The 13,096-nt window shown below is 40.9% G+C and overlaps 1 protein-coding gene across 3 annotated transcripts in view; it reads left to right on the top strand.

Annotated features, from left to right (window-relative positions):
• The first annotated feature begins 924 nt into the window (after window positions 1-924).
• SGPL1 (sphingosine-1-phosphate lyase 1) overlaps window positions 925-13,096 on the top strand; it is a 54,814-nt gene continuing 42,642 nt past the window's right edge. Inside the window, exons 1-2 of one of the 3 annotated variants that reach the window (XM_069460927.1) lie at window positions 925-1,034; window positions 1,779-1,849. In XM_069460927.1, the coding sequence (XP_069317028.1) occupies window positions 1,823-1,849 (27 nt within the window). In that variant the 5' untranslated portion in view covers window positions 925-1,034; window positions 1,779-1,822. The other 2 variants (XM_069460928.1, XM_069460929.1) reach the window with 2 other exon arrangements.

Below are 13,096 nucleotides of genomic sequence, written 5' to 3'. Positions count from 1 at the left end.
TTTGCAAGGAGTAGAATTGGGTACCCTCATTAGTGTCACTTTTGTTTGAAAGATTTCAAGATTCCATCTAGGTGTCACTTAAAAAGAATATTGAAAAAATACTGTATTCAGGTCACTGATCAGTTAGTCACCACGCTGCCTTCTGCTTCCACCAAATCAGTGTTGTGACAACATGGCAAGTCATGGAAAACCTGAGATTTAGGGTTTTCATCTGGAAATGAAGGGTGACCTTTGAGACCCTGGTGGGCCCTTTCACTTGAATAACAGAGAATTCTCAACATTGCTGGTGAAAATAAAGTAGTAATGGTAGCATTGTCACCCAACACCTGCAGTTTCTGCTCCCCAATTTGGGGGTGGGGTGTGGAGGAGAGGATGTGGATGGTATTTTCATTAAGTGAGTTGTCATACCGCTTTTCTAAAGGGTCCACGGACCTCGATGGAAAAACCAAGTTTCCGAACCCAGGAAGGAGCCAAGGGGCAAATAAATTTTAAGGGTCACCCAATAAAATCTCAAATCCCGCCTCTGGAGACCCATCTCGGTGGTTGTTTTGGATCAAGTTGTACAGTGATCTGCAGGCTGACTCTCTCAGAGGCTCCAAGTGACCAAATGTGACCAGAAAGTTGGTTTTGTAAAAGGTAACCGGAAAGAGAAGTTGGTGACCTAGCGCAGACAGCGGCCCAACACCGGACAGGATGAGACACTTACAGAGGGGCCTGAGTGCCGCCCCAAGCCTGGGCAGTAGGGGGCGCGCATGCGCCGTGGGGGGGGGGGCGGTGGAGGCGTGCGCGCGGCCGGCGACAGCGGGGCCGCGCACGCCGGGGTTGGAGAGCCAGGCCGGCGCCGCCGGAGCCATTTCCGGGAGGGGCGGGGCCGCCGGGGGCCGGGCCTCCAATCTCGGCTGCAGCGGGAGGAGCCCGAGCTCTGCGGCCGGCGAGCCGGTGGCGCGCGGAGGAAGGGACGCGGGAGGTGGAGCCGGGCCGGCGAGGCGGAGTGCCTGAGGAAAGGAGCGGGGAGCTGGTTCCGGCGTGAGGAGGTGGAAGGGCCGCCGCGGGCTCCGGAGGAGCGGGGAGGGTCGGAACTGGGGAGCGGAGGACACGGGTCCGGGACCGGCAGGGACGGGAGTCGGCGCCCCGGCGTGAGGACAAGGCGAGGGCCAGGCGGGGTCGGGGGTGAGCAGATGCGGCCGGCGGTGCGGCCTGGGGCGGGCTCGGGCTGATGGAGCGGGCGCCTCGCCCGAGGTCGGAGGAGTGCGAGGCTCGCGAGTGCACGGAGGGAGGGCGCGGAGCGAGAGGGAGGCGGGCCTGGAAGCCCACTCCCACGGCGGGGTCGGAGTGGGCTCGGTCAGCCAGGATGTGCTGATCGTTCAGACGCAAGGGCAGGGTCCTGAGGAGGGAGCAGTGAAGACGAGAGCGAGGCCACTCTCTCTCGAAGGGGAGTCCGGTGGAGGCTGGGCCCGGCTTAGGTGGAGTGGGCTGGGCGGGAGGCTCGGACCCGGCTCTGGGGCGGGCCGGGCGTCCCCCGCAGTGTCTCCCGGGGTGGAATGCTTTGTGGGAGTCTGGGTCTGGATTCGTTTCATCAGCTGTGGGAGGGATACCTAGTTGCAGCCGGATTCTGATTCGCTGGGTTGGGTTGTAGGGGTTGAGTGTGATAGCTGCGAGTGAAATCTGAGCCTTCAAAGGAGGGAGAGAACCATAACTTGGCTGCTCTGGCGAACCGAGGCGGGCCGGCGAGACAGTTTAAAGCTTTAGAAGTAAACAAACCTGGTTACCTTTTACAGACACTGAAAAAGGGGAGCGCGGAAGGAACGGCTGGAAGAGGAAGATGCCTAGTACAGACCTTCTGACGTTGGTGAGTTTTCCCCAGACATCCTTTTTAGTCCAAAGGATCAGAATGAGTAGATTTCACCTCTGATGCTTACTTTTGGTAGCTTTGCACGTCTGCCGCCTTTTATTTTGGATTAATGATCAGGATGAATAAATGACTGAATTAAATATATGAATACAGTATATGTTGGACTTAAACGTTATTAAAGAAACGTTTTCAAAATTCTTTTTTTTTTTTATCCTTCACTGTGTTGCCAGGGCCAGAGTGCAGTGGGGTCATCATAGCACACTGCAGCCTGGAACTCGCTGCTTGCCTCAGGCTGGCCTCCTGCCTTGGCATCTGGAGTAGCTAGGACAGCACAGTCTTGTGCCACCTCCCCTGGCTTTCTTCTTCAAAATTCTTGCAGTTGGTTTTAATCTCTCCTTTCCTATACTACCAGAGCACTTTTAAAACCTCTATTATTATGTTTTATCAGGGTCTTTATTAAGTGCTCGTTTCCCAGACTAGAGTATGATTCCCTGGAAAGCAGATATCATGTCTTACTTGTTTAGAGATGAGTAAACACCTATCATGGTGCTCTGAATATAGTAAATGATTAACAAATGCTTGTTGGATTGAACTAGTCTGAATTTAAGTTCTTTTGCTGGGCTGAGAAGTATGCCTGCTTTGGTAGAGGCTGTTTTCTCCTCCCCTCCTGAGATCTTTCTGTGCTGTTTGTTCACCGAGCAGGGAGAATAGCATTGTCAAATGAGTGTTTACCAAAATGCCATTTTATTCTTGAGACATTTGTGATTCTGTATGGGCTCCTTAGTGTGAGAATTGGGGCGAGTCCGTAGCTTTCAATTAGCAATATGGAAGAAGTGTTTAAGTTACTTCTGTGAGTCTGGTATATCTCTCTGTGCAAAATCAGTGATTAAAAAACAATTCTTTTCTCTTTCCTTATCTTGCTATCCCCAGAGAGTTGGTTGTTGTCACTGGGAAATTGGCAAAAATTAGTAGTGATATTTTCTCATACCTGGTGCTGCCGCCTTATAGTGGCAAAACCTGTCAGGTCTGCAGGAGGAATAAAGGAGAGGGAAACTAAGTTGTAATCCATTCTGATTTGAGGCGGGCAACAAGAATAATTTTAGGTTGTATGTGAGAAACATAGATAAATACTTGGTTTATCCACAGATCCCAATGAAAAGTTTACCTAAAATAGTTTCTTGCCTCAAATTTGATGGATTTTCAGTGGATAAATAGCCTTATATAATTTTAAGTTATTATTACAAGAGCACTATGATAGAAACATTGGAGACTATGAATAAACAAAAGAAACAAATTCCCCGACCCCATTCCAATAATTCTATCACCCAGTCTTGGAGGGTTAATGCAGAATGACTTTGGCAGTTTCTGTTTTTCCTCTTACAGCTCAGTATGTTTATGTAAATTATAGATTCCTATATATGAGTTGGATATTTCTTCATGCACAGAGGTGTGCTTTTTCTTGGGCTCATGGGTTTACTTGAACAGTCTGAGCAGTTATTACTTTTATTCAGAATATAAACTTGGAAATCAGTTTTGTTTTGAGGTATTTCTCTAGCTGTTGCTACTACCTTTCACTTCTCACTTGATAATCTAGAATATTTAGGAGTGTTACTTTGCTTGTTGCTGTATAGATATGAGTGGCCCTTGGCAATTATTTCTGAAGATGACATTACATGTTACATGAAGCGCTTTCACTAGAAAATTTGTCACCCTTCCTTGACTATAATGTGCTATTTGAGGCTAAATGGTAAAGAACCAATGACCAGGGCTGGGTTTTCAATGGGACAGTAAACCATCATGATCTGAGTTCAGGATGTTTCTTTAACTATTTTATGTGGTGTGTAAGAGGAGTTCTTGGCCTTCCAACTGAGAAGAAGGCTTTCGTTTCTTTTCTTTCTTTTCTTTCCTGAGGGAAAGAAAAAAATAACCTTGGTGCAGTGTAACATCTCATATAGTCTTAGAATCAGAAATAATCTTAGAAGTTATATGCTGCAACTTCTTATGTTGTACACAGGTTTTTAAAAATGTTTCTGATACATGAATATCCAGTCACACATCCTTTCTGCTAATGGAATAATTTGAACAAAAGCTAGGAAACAATGCAGGGTAGACTCAGGAATAATTGTTTAACTCTAGCAGCTAACATTGAGCATATGTTACATGTTAGGTGTAGGAATAGATACTCTATATACTCAATTTTCACAAAAACCCTTTGGAAAATATGCTAGTATCTTCCCTTTATAGATGAAAAAACTCGACTTATAGAGGGTAACCACAGCAATTAAGTGGTGGAGCCCTCCCTCTTACCTACTTTGTGACACTGTCTCTGGCAAGGGACAGAGGTTGCTGACCATTGCAGTTGATGGGACAGGGTTTGTATGGAGCAGGAGGGGTGGGTAGCCCCTCATCTGAGGTGCACTTTGCAAGGAGGGGAAGAAAATCATTTGTCTTCTAGTGTGGTCTTGTCTGAAAATATATGTTTTATTATAAAATGTTCTTGTTTATTTTCCCTTATGCTACATTTAGAGAATTATATTGAAATTTTAAAAAAAATTTGTAGCTATAATGTGATAATGTTTTAATTTCACTTCAGAATAGTAAAAGGGCATTCATTATAAGATATTTGTAACAAGAAGAAGGCATTGGGTTATGGAGTTGAAAACTACCTGTGTGGACAGCATGTCATGAGGGAAAACTTGAAGATCACCTGGAGTCTTTTTATAACAAATTTGGAATCCAGACTGAGGAGCTCAGGCTGTGAGCCCTCAGTGCATTCCTGCTCTTAATTTTGTCCACATTTGGTTAGGGTAATTAGCTGGCCTTTTTCCCTTTGCTCCTATCGGACATGTCATGGACTGTAATACTTTCCACCTAGGTCTCAGAGAGAGTAAAATGAGTGCGTGTGTTCCTCTACTGAGAGTTGTGGTGCTTTCAGAGGGAATTCAAGTCTGAGGATTTTGTAGCTGGCTTTCTCCACTGTGGCAACCATTCGTTTTATCCATGTTGTCATCCTCAGTGCCAGGGGGTGGGATCACTTTGCAAGTTGCCAAATATTTGCAGTTTTTAAGGAAAAGGTGCTTTATAAAGCCAAGTCTACCCCGTAGGTGGCTTTCCTCTTTTCCCATCCAAAGATGATGAATAAATTAACTGGTATTCATAGATGATCAAAGTTTGCATGTATAGGCTAGCAGTGCTGGATGGGGTTTGAGTGATACTTGTTTATCTAGGGCAGTGTTTCTCAACCAGGGGTGATTATGCCCCACAGGGATATTAGGCAATGTCAAGAGACATTTTTGGTTGTCACAGCTGAGGAGTGCTGCTGGCATCTGGTGGGTAGGCGTCCAGTTAACATCCTGTGATGCGCATAGTCCTCCACCACCAAGAGTTATCTGGCCTAGAACGTCAGTAGTGCTAAAGTTGAGAAACCCTGGTCTAAAGTTCTTTAACATAGATAATTGGGTATCTTTGTAGTCTGTGCTTTCATATGGGTGGGGGAATGAGTCATTCCTTGCAGTTTAATGGTTCTTTTGCAAAGTTACTTGGCATTATTTTGCCCAGGGATCAAGCCCTGCTGCTCTGGAATATGTATTAGGGAGTGGACAGCATGCCCTTCTGCAGCAGAGCAAAATTCTTAAGAAATTCTTTGCTTTGCAGTATTTCTATGGTCCTCTTTTCTTGTTTTGAAAGCAGCAAGGCTCTCTCAGTTTTGTTTTTTGGGTTCAGAAATCTAATCTTTCCAGGCCTTTGAGCTTTGTCTTTGACCCTGGAATCTTTTTGAGGGATGCTTTCTTTCTCAATAAACTGAAATACTGACATTAAAAGCTCATTTCTATTATTTCCACCTTTTATCTTGTTTGTAGAATTAGCTAGAAGAAAGGGAAAATTCATTGGGGCTGGTAGATAGGACATTTAAAATTTTGTTGACATTTGAGTGACCGTTATAGGATGAGCGCTGTATTTAACATTCTCCCAGTCTTATAAATGAAAAAATAATTTCTCCAGCCTTTGATCTAATGAAAAGGGGAGTTATAAATAGATAAAATCCAACTCCCTGTATTTGTCTTAGTTTTGCAGTCTGTGTCAGGAATTTTTAGTAACATTTACCTTCTTAATTAGGTTTTGCCAAATCTAATATTACATACAGTTTGTACACATTGGTGGCAGAATTGAGAATCAGCCAGAGGATAGACTTTTCCATAGAGAATTGATTTGTAGTAAGTCATTATGTGTAAATATACGGAACCCAATTATCATGCTGTGGGGTGAGGGGAGCCATCTGGGAGGATGGAATAGTGAAGGCTGAAAGTAATTTGTTGGATATGTCAGTCATCTCCTGGCATACTTCACCAGTGCAATTGAGGAGATCTAGGGCCTATTTACAAAGGCTGGGCAGGGCTAAGGAAAACCAACAGGGGATGGTGAAACATCTCAGGGCTGGCCACAGGGGAGTCGTTATTACTCTTAGGCCTGAGAGGGCGGGGGTGGGAGTGGTTTCTGGAATGCTGAGAGAGTTCTGCTGAAGCAGGGGGTACCCTATAGGAATGTAGCCACTGCCCACCAGTGGCCAGCAGGAAGGGAATCAAAGGGAATGAGTACTTCAAACTCTCTTTCCACCCTCTGATCTCCTGCTGGAGACTTCCCTTGGTCCAGCCCAACTGGAGACCAGAGGTTAAGGAAGTCTGGTTGGTTTAATTCATAGAGGGCAGCCTCCTGAGGCACATTGCAGAGTTAGGGAAGGTTGTATGGAGGATCTAGAGGAGAAAGGGAGAATACCCAGCATGCCAAAGTTGAAGTCAAGTTAGTTTTAAAAGGCACAAATGAAGAGAGCATTCAAGCAGAATCTTGAAGACGGTTAGGGTATTGATTTTTATGGAAAAGGAATGTTCTCACTGATACAGTAACAGAAGGATAGATTCAGAGGCAAAGAGTTGCCACAGCTTTGGCAAGCCCAGAGCTGCTTTGTTCCAGTAGTGGCCTTAGAATCCTAATTGCTTGAAGGGCATTTAGAAGCCCTGTAGTCTAGCTTTCTTGCTGCCTAGGAATCCCTTCCACAATGCCCTGTCAGGAGTGCATGCTGAATACTTTCTCAGGGAGTTCTTTCCACCGTTGGACCGCTTGAATTTTTAGAAAGTTTTTCGTTTGTCCAAATTAATGAATGGATCAGTTAGAATTAGGTTTGACTATATGTAATGGAAAAACTCAAGTAATAGAGATTTTTAAAAGGTATAAATGTATTTCTTTCTTTCTTTTTTTTTTGCCTTTTTGAGACAGGGTCTCACTCTGTTGCCCAGGCTAGAGTGCAGTGGCATCACCGGATAAATAGCTCCCAGTAACCTCAAACTCCCAGGCTCAAGCAATCCTGCAGGTGCAGTGCCACCACGCCTGGTGAATTTTTCTTTTTTTTTACCCCTGGCCTCAAGCAGTCCTCCTGCTTTGGCTGCCCAAAGTGCTAGGATTAGATTACAGGTGTAAGCCACCACACTTGTCCATATTTCTTTAAGAGAAATGTGGAGTAGACAGTTCCTGACCACCTATGAGGTTCATGTTTCATTCAGCAGGAAGAGGGAAGGGAAGAAAAAGGGCTTGCCCTCCTTTTTAATTAAAATGCTTTTGGAATTTATTATATGTACAGAAGAGTATATAAAGCACATATCTACATTTTAAAGAATCATAATAATGAAAACAACCATACCAGGTTAGGAAATAGAACATTTACCCCCAAACCCATATGCCCTATCCTGTTACAGACATCCCCTTCCCTCCCCTCTGGGGATAAGCACTATCCTGATTTTTAGAATAGTTATTCCCTTGCTGTTTTTTTTTTTTTTCTCAATAGTATTACCACCTAGGTATGCATCCCTAAGTTTAGTTTTGTTTTTTAACTTGATGTAAATGGATTTATATGTATTTTGTGATTTTCCTTTGTTGCTCAGTATTTGTGAGATTCATCCTTGTTGCATGTAGTTTAGTTCATTCATTTTCATTGCTGTATGGTAGTTCATTGTATTACTAAACTGCAATTTATTTATCCATTTTACTTATAAGAAACATTTGTGTTGTTTCCAATTCAGGGCTTTTTTGAACATTAGCATTGCAAAATTTCTTGTATATAACAAGTGATCACAGGTGCAAGAGTATTTCTGGGATTTATACCCAGGAGTGGAATTTCTGGATTGTAAAGGGCATACATCCCTAACTTCACCATACACTGCCAAACTTTTCTAAATAGGCCTATGCAATTTACACTACAGTCAACAGTATATGGGAGTTCTTGTTTCTACTCAACTTGACAGACATGGTATTTATAAGGCTTTTTGTATTTTGCCAGTCTGGTAGGTGGGTAAATCTAATTATGGTTTCCATATGCATTCTCTGATTACTAATGAGTTTAAGTATCCTTTTAAACGTTTGATGACCATTAACATCCTGTTTTGTGGCTGCCTCTTCAAGTCATATGCCTTATCAATTTTTTATCTTTTTCTCCTTGTTCTGTTAGCTTGCGTTGTATATTTGCTGAGGTTTTGTTACTAGGTACATACAGATTTAAAATTGTTACATCTTATCTGGTAAGTTGAGCTTTTTATCTAGTGCTTTTTAACTTATATTATAATATAGCTACCTTAGCTTTTTGTCATGAAATAGGCAAACCACAAATGTTTGATGAATGAATGAATTGCCTGTTGTATAGACAGAAGCTGCAGAACACTCCTCCTAGTCCATTATTCTGGCACAGTCATTTATACTTCAGTGATTTGTTCTGTTATACCATGAAGCGAATAAATCACTTTTTTTTAATAAATCACTTTTGAATTAAAAAAAATCATAGGGCTTTCTTTTTTGAGGTATAATTTGCATACAGTAGAGGGCACAAACCTTAATTGTACAGTTCAATAAATATTTACGTATGGGTACACTGTGCTCACTACCTAGATCAAGATATAAGAAATTTCTAGCATTCCAGCAAGCTTCTCATGTTCCTTCCCAGTTGATATGTGCCGAAGGTAATCATTCTTTTCACCATAGATTTGTTTTGCTGATTTTGAACTTTATATAAATGGAAACATACAGTATATTCTGTTTTGTGAGTAGCCTTTTTGCCCAACATTGTGTCTGTGAGATTCAGCTGTGCTCTTATGTAGCAATAGTTTTTTTCATATTGCCGTATAGTAGTATAATACAATGTTTAAATATATTTCAATTGATTTATTCATTCTATAGTTGGTGAACATTTATGTTTCTAGTTTTTTGGCTATTACGAGTGACACAGCTACATTCTTGGACATACCTTTTGGTAAACATAAAACATAAATAAGTCCAGTGTAAGGCAGGAGGGTCATTTGAGTCCAGGAATTTGAATCCAGCCTGGGTAACTTAGCAAACCCCATTTCTAAAAACAAAAGACAAAACAAATAAAATTGCTGTGTCGTAATGTGTACTGCCAAACAGGTTTCCAAAGTGGTTGTACCAATTTATATTCCTGTAGAGTTTTCATGATAGATAACTTGTGGATTTAGCTTTGGGCAGCAATTATTAAATTTCTTTTATCTGCACACTACACATTGGCAGGAGCACTGGGATCTCTTTCCTGAAGCTGTGTAGGAACTTTAAAAAATGTGAAATGCCCTTCCTTTTTTGTCATTTCCCCAGAGAGTAAAGCCTACTGCATTCTTACTTCTTTGTAGTCTGTAAATATTGATAAACATTTGATGGGAAAAAAGTTTGGTTCTTTTTGAGTATTAAAAGGGCCCTGTTAAAGGCAGAATTTAGTTATAAAACAACATTTGTAGTAGTTAATTCCGAGGCTAAAATCATAATCCTCTGTAACTCTTCAGAATCTAAGTAGCTGTTGTGATATAGTTACACTTTATGCTCGGTATTGGGGAGACCGTGTTCTTTGGAGGCTTTCTCTGAAGGATTTAAGTTCATTCTTTTGAACTGCATTTTGGCAGGTGGGTCTAAAAAGTAATAGATCAATTCTGTATTGAGTTCCAGTCTTAATGGCACAGAGTCTTTGAGACAATTAAGACAAATAGAAAATTCTGTTTTCAAACTCTATTGGAAAGGGATTTAGGGCAAATATGAGAATGCCATGGTAGGCCTGCTTCTTGTCCAGCTATTGGGCTAGATAGAAGAAAGCCTGGGACTATGTTACACAGCCCTTTTTGAAATCATTTTCAAATGCCTTCCTAGAAGTCATCACCATAGCAGTCAACAGCAGTCTGTTTGGGTGACTGAAAACATATAAGTTTATGATCTGTAAACACAGTAGGTAACTGATTTAATCCTGTTCTGTAGGTAGGTAAGAGGGCACTGCAACCTTCTGATTGATTTAGTAGATTGTTGAAGGTTAAGAGTTGACTTAACATCTTTCTTACAAAACTGAGGAGTAGCTCATTACAAGTTATATTTTATTTCTACCGTCTGTTAGAAAATACAACATAGGCATGGAAATCAAGCAACTTATAGCCTCTCCCATCTCCTTTGTGACTTTGCTTGGACTTTGGGAAGGTTGCTTTTCCTTGCTATTTACTCAAGAGGAAAGGAAAATACATTTATGATCACAGAATTCAGAGTCACTAAATATTAATAAATATCTGAATTAATTGTCTATTACTTTATCTCATTTAATATTCACAACAACCCTGTGAGTGGATAGTGTTATCTTTTTTTCCTCTAAAACTTTGTTAAATTATAACAATGGCGTCTATAATATTTTTGCAAATGAGCAAAATCCAGTTGCAAAGAAGTGCCAAAGGTCACACAGCTTCTAAGTGAGAACTAAAATTAGAGTCAAAGCTTTTGATCACCAATATAGACTTTCTAGGACACCACAGCTGCCTTTCTGTAGACCCATTAACATGAGTAGTGATGATGTGTCAGTTTGTGGGAATTCTCAAAGGTGACTGTCCTTTTCTGATATCTGGGTAGTTGCTGTAGTATATGCTTGGAATTGCCAAAGAAAAAATAGTGTTTTTTTTAAGAGTTTCATCATTTTACTAGTTGGTAATTCTGTTTATAAATTCTTTAAAAATATACCTTTAGACAAGTTATGCTTAGGTATTTATGGTTGCTTTCATTTGGAATCCAGAGCTTTACTCTCTAATTCTGGAATTGAAGTTGCTGCTATCTTTGGCCCATTTAGAAGCTTTTTTAAAAGGCCTTTTTTTTTTTTTTTTTTGAAAGTCTGTGAATCCAAAGAATCTTTGGTGATTGGTCTTAGCTGAGAGAACATTTGGTGAACACAAATGGAAATGGAATTGCTGGGTTATGATGCATTTTTAAGCGTACAACACATTGTTTTTTTGTATGTTAAGAATTGTGCAGCTGTCACCACAATCAGTTTTAGAACATTTTCCAAAGAAACACAGTGCTCAGCAGTCACTTCATTATTTCCCTGCAGTCTTTAGTTCTAGGCAACTCTTAGTCTTCTCTTTGTAGGTCTGCTTAGGACAGTAAATGAAATCATACAATACGTGGTCTTTCATGGTAGACTTTTTTCACTTATCATAATGTTTTCAAGGTTCATCCCTGTTGTAGCGTGGTTCAGAACTGCACTTTTTATTGCAGTTTAGGGCCTTTCCTACAGAATCTTAAGTAATAGATATATCCAATAGTGTCTCTTTTGTTCTCGCCTACAGGAGACACAGGGATCTTGGGTTAACTTCACATATAACAGGACCCTTTGTAATGCTAAAACTACTTTATGATTCATTGTAGAGCAGAGGTTATTAACTAGGCAATATGGAGCCCAGTGACTGGCTTTCAGGATGTCTTGAACTCTTTGACTGTTTGTAATTATTTACGAAATTTTATGTTTGCAAGCATTTTCGCAGTTGGGGGGAGTTTGGGGAACTGTGAAGATCTCTAGCTTTTGTTAAAAGATAATTTTAACAAAATAAAATCCTGACTCTTGTACAGATATAAAACAAACACATGTTAAAGATCATAATGAGGAAACCAGGCAGCTATTGTAACTGGTTCAAAGGACAAGTCCAAAGAACAGACACGTGTGTAGATCAGGAATACTGAAATTAACGTACAAGTGGTGGCAAAACTCTTTCCTAGGGGGAGGGAAGTCGGTTGAACCTTTACTGGACCTCACAGAATTTGCATATTTATGGATGAAGATTAGTTTGCATTGCTACCTACTTTTAGAATTGTAGACAGCTTCCTTATAATCAGGTAACCTGGAGGGGTGTCCTAGATAATGTGTAATTTTCCATTGGAAACATACATTTCCCTCTGCATTTTAAATATATTATCAAAAAGGCTGAAACTCTTCCAAATATTAATTTTAAATTAAATTCGCTCAACTGTTTACTTCAGTTTTTAAAAGTAGCTCCTTGGTGATTTCAAAGGTAGACTTTCCAAAGGGTGTTTACATAAGGGTCAGTCAGAGACCCAGGTGTAAAACAGGTCCCTGTTTTATCCTTTATGTTAGAAATCTCCAGAGAAGTAGCTTTTGCAATTTGGTTAAGCTGAGTTGCCAGCCGTGAGAAGGGAGATCAAACATGCCTAAGTATACCCTGTTCCTTTTGGAGTTATAATAAGCCTAAGGCCATGTAAGACAAAGGTTAAACCATACCTGCAGGTCATCAATTTACTTAACAGGTCACTTAAGTCTCGGAATATGTATGGTATACATCCAGTGGCTTGTCTCTGATTAACAGACTTCCTTAACTTAAAATATTCCAAGCCTTTAGACAAAGCTTCATTTCTTTAACCAGTTACAAATCTAAGAATCTTTAACCCACCCATAACCTGTAATCCCCTACATTGAGTGTCCTGCCTTTTTGGGCCAAACCAGTGGATGCCTACTTATGCGTAATTCCTGTCTCCCTAAAATGTATAAAACCAAACTATAACCTAACCATGGCAAGACCTCTTCCTCAAGACTTTTTGGGCATGGCCGTCTGGGCCATGGTTGCATATATTCTGCTCAGGATAAACCTCTTTAAATTATTTTACAGAGTTTGAGTTCTTTTCTGTTGGCAGGTTATACTTCTCAGCATATGTTCAATATTTCTCATCTCTAATAGCAGTGTGACTATTATAGGAAAAGGATTTCTACAAATGGTTATACATTTGGAAAGTCTAGGTATCTTAACTCCATGACAATGATAGATAATCCTGTTATCATAGTAAGATAAGTATGAGAAAGGAGAAGCTCAGATTACTTCTTCCCCAATTGTGATATGCTTAGGGAAGTCAAGACTTCTCCTTTCTGTGTGAAGAATACGGAAT

Source organism: Eulemur rufifrons, chromosome 28 (assembly GCF_041146395.1).
Source record: "Eulemur rufifrons isolate Redbay chromosome 28, OSU_ERuf_1, whole genome shotgun sequence".
In the NCBI taxonomy this organism is placed as follows: Eukaryota; Metazoa; Chordata; class Mammalia; order Primates; family Lemuridae; genus Eulemur; species Eulemur rufifrons.
Note: the sequence above shows the minus strand (reverse complement) of the source record. Positions and strands in the feature narration are given on the sequence as shown.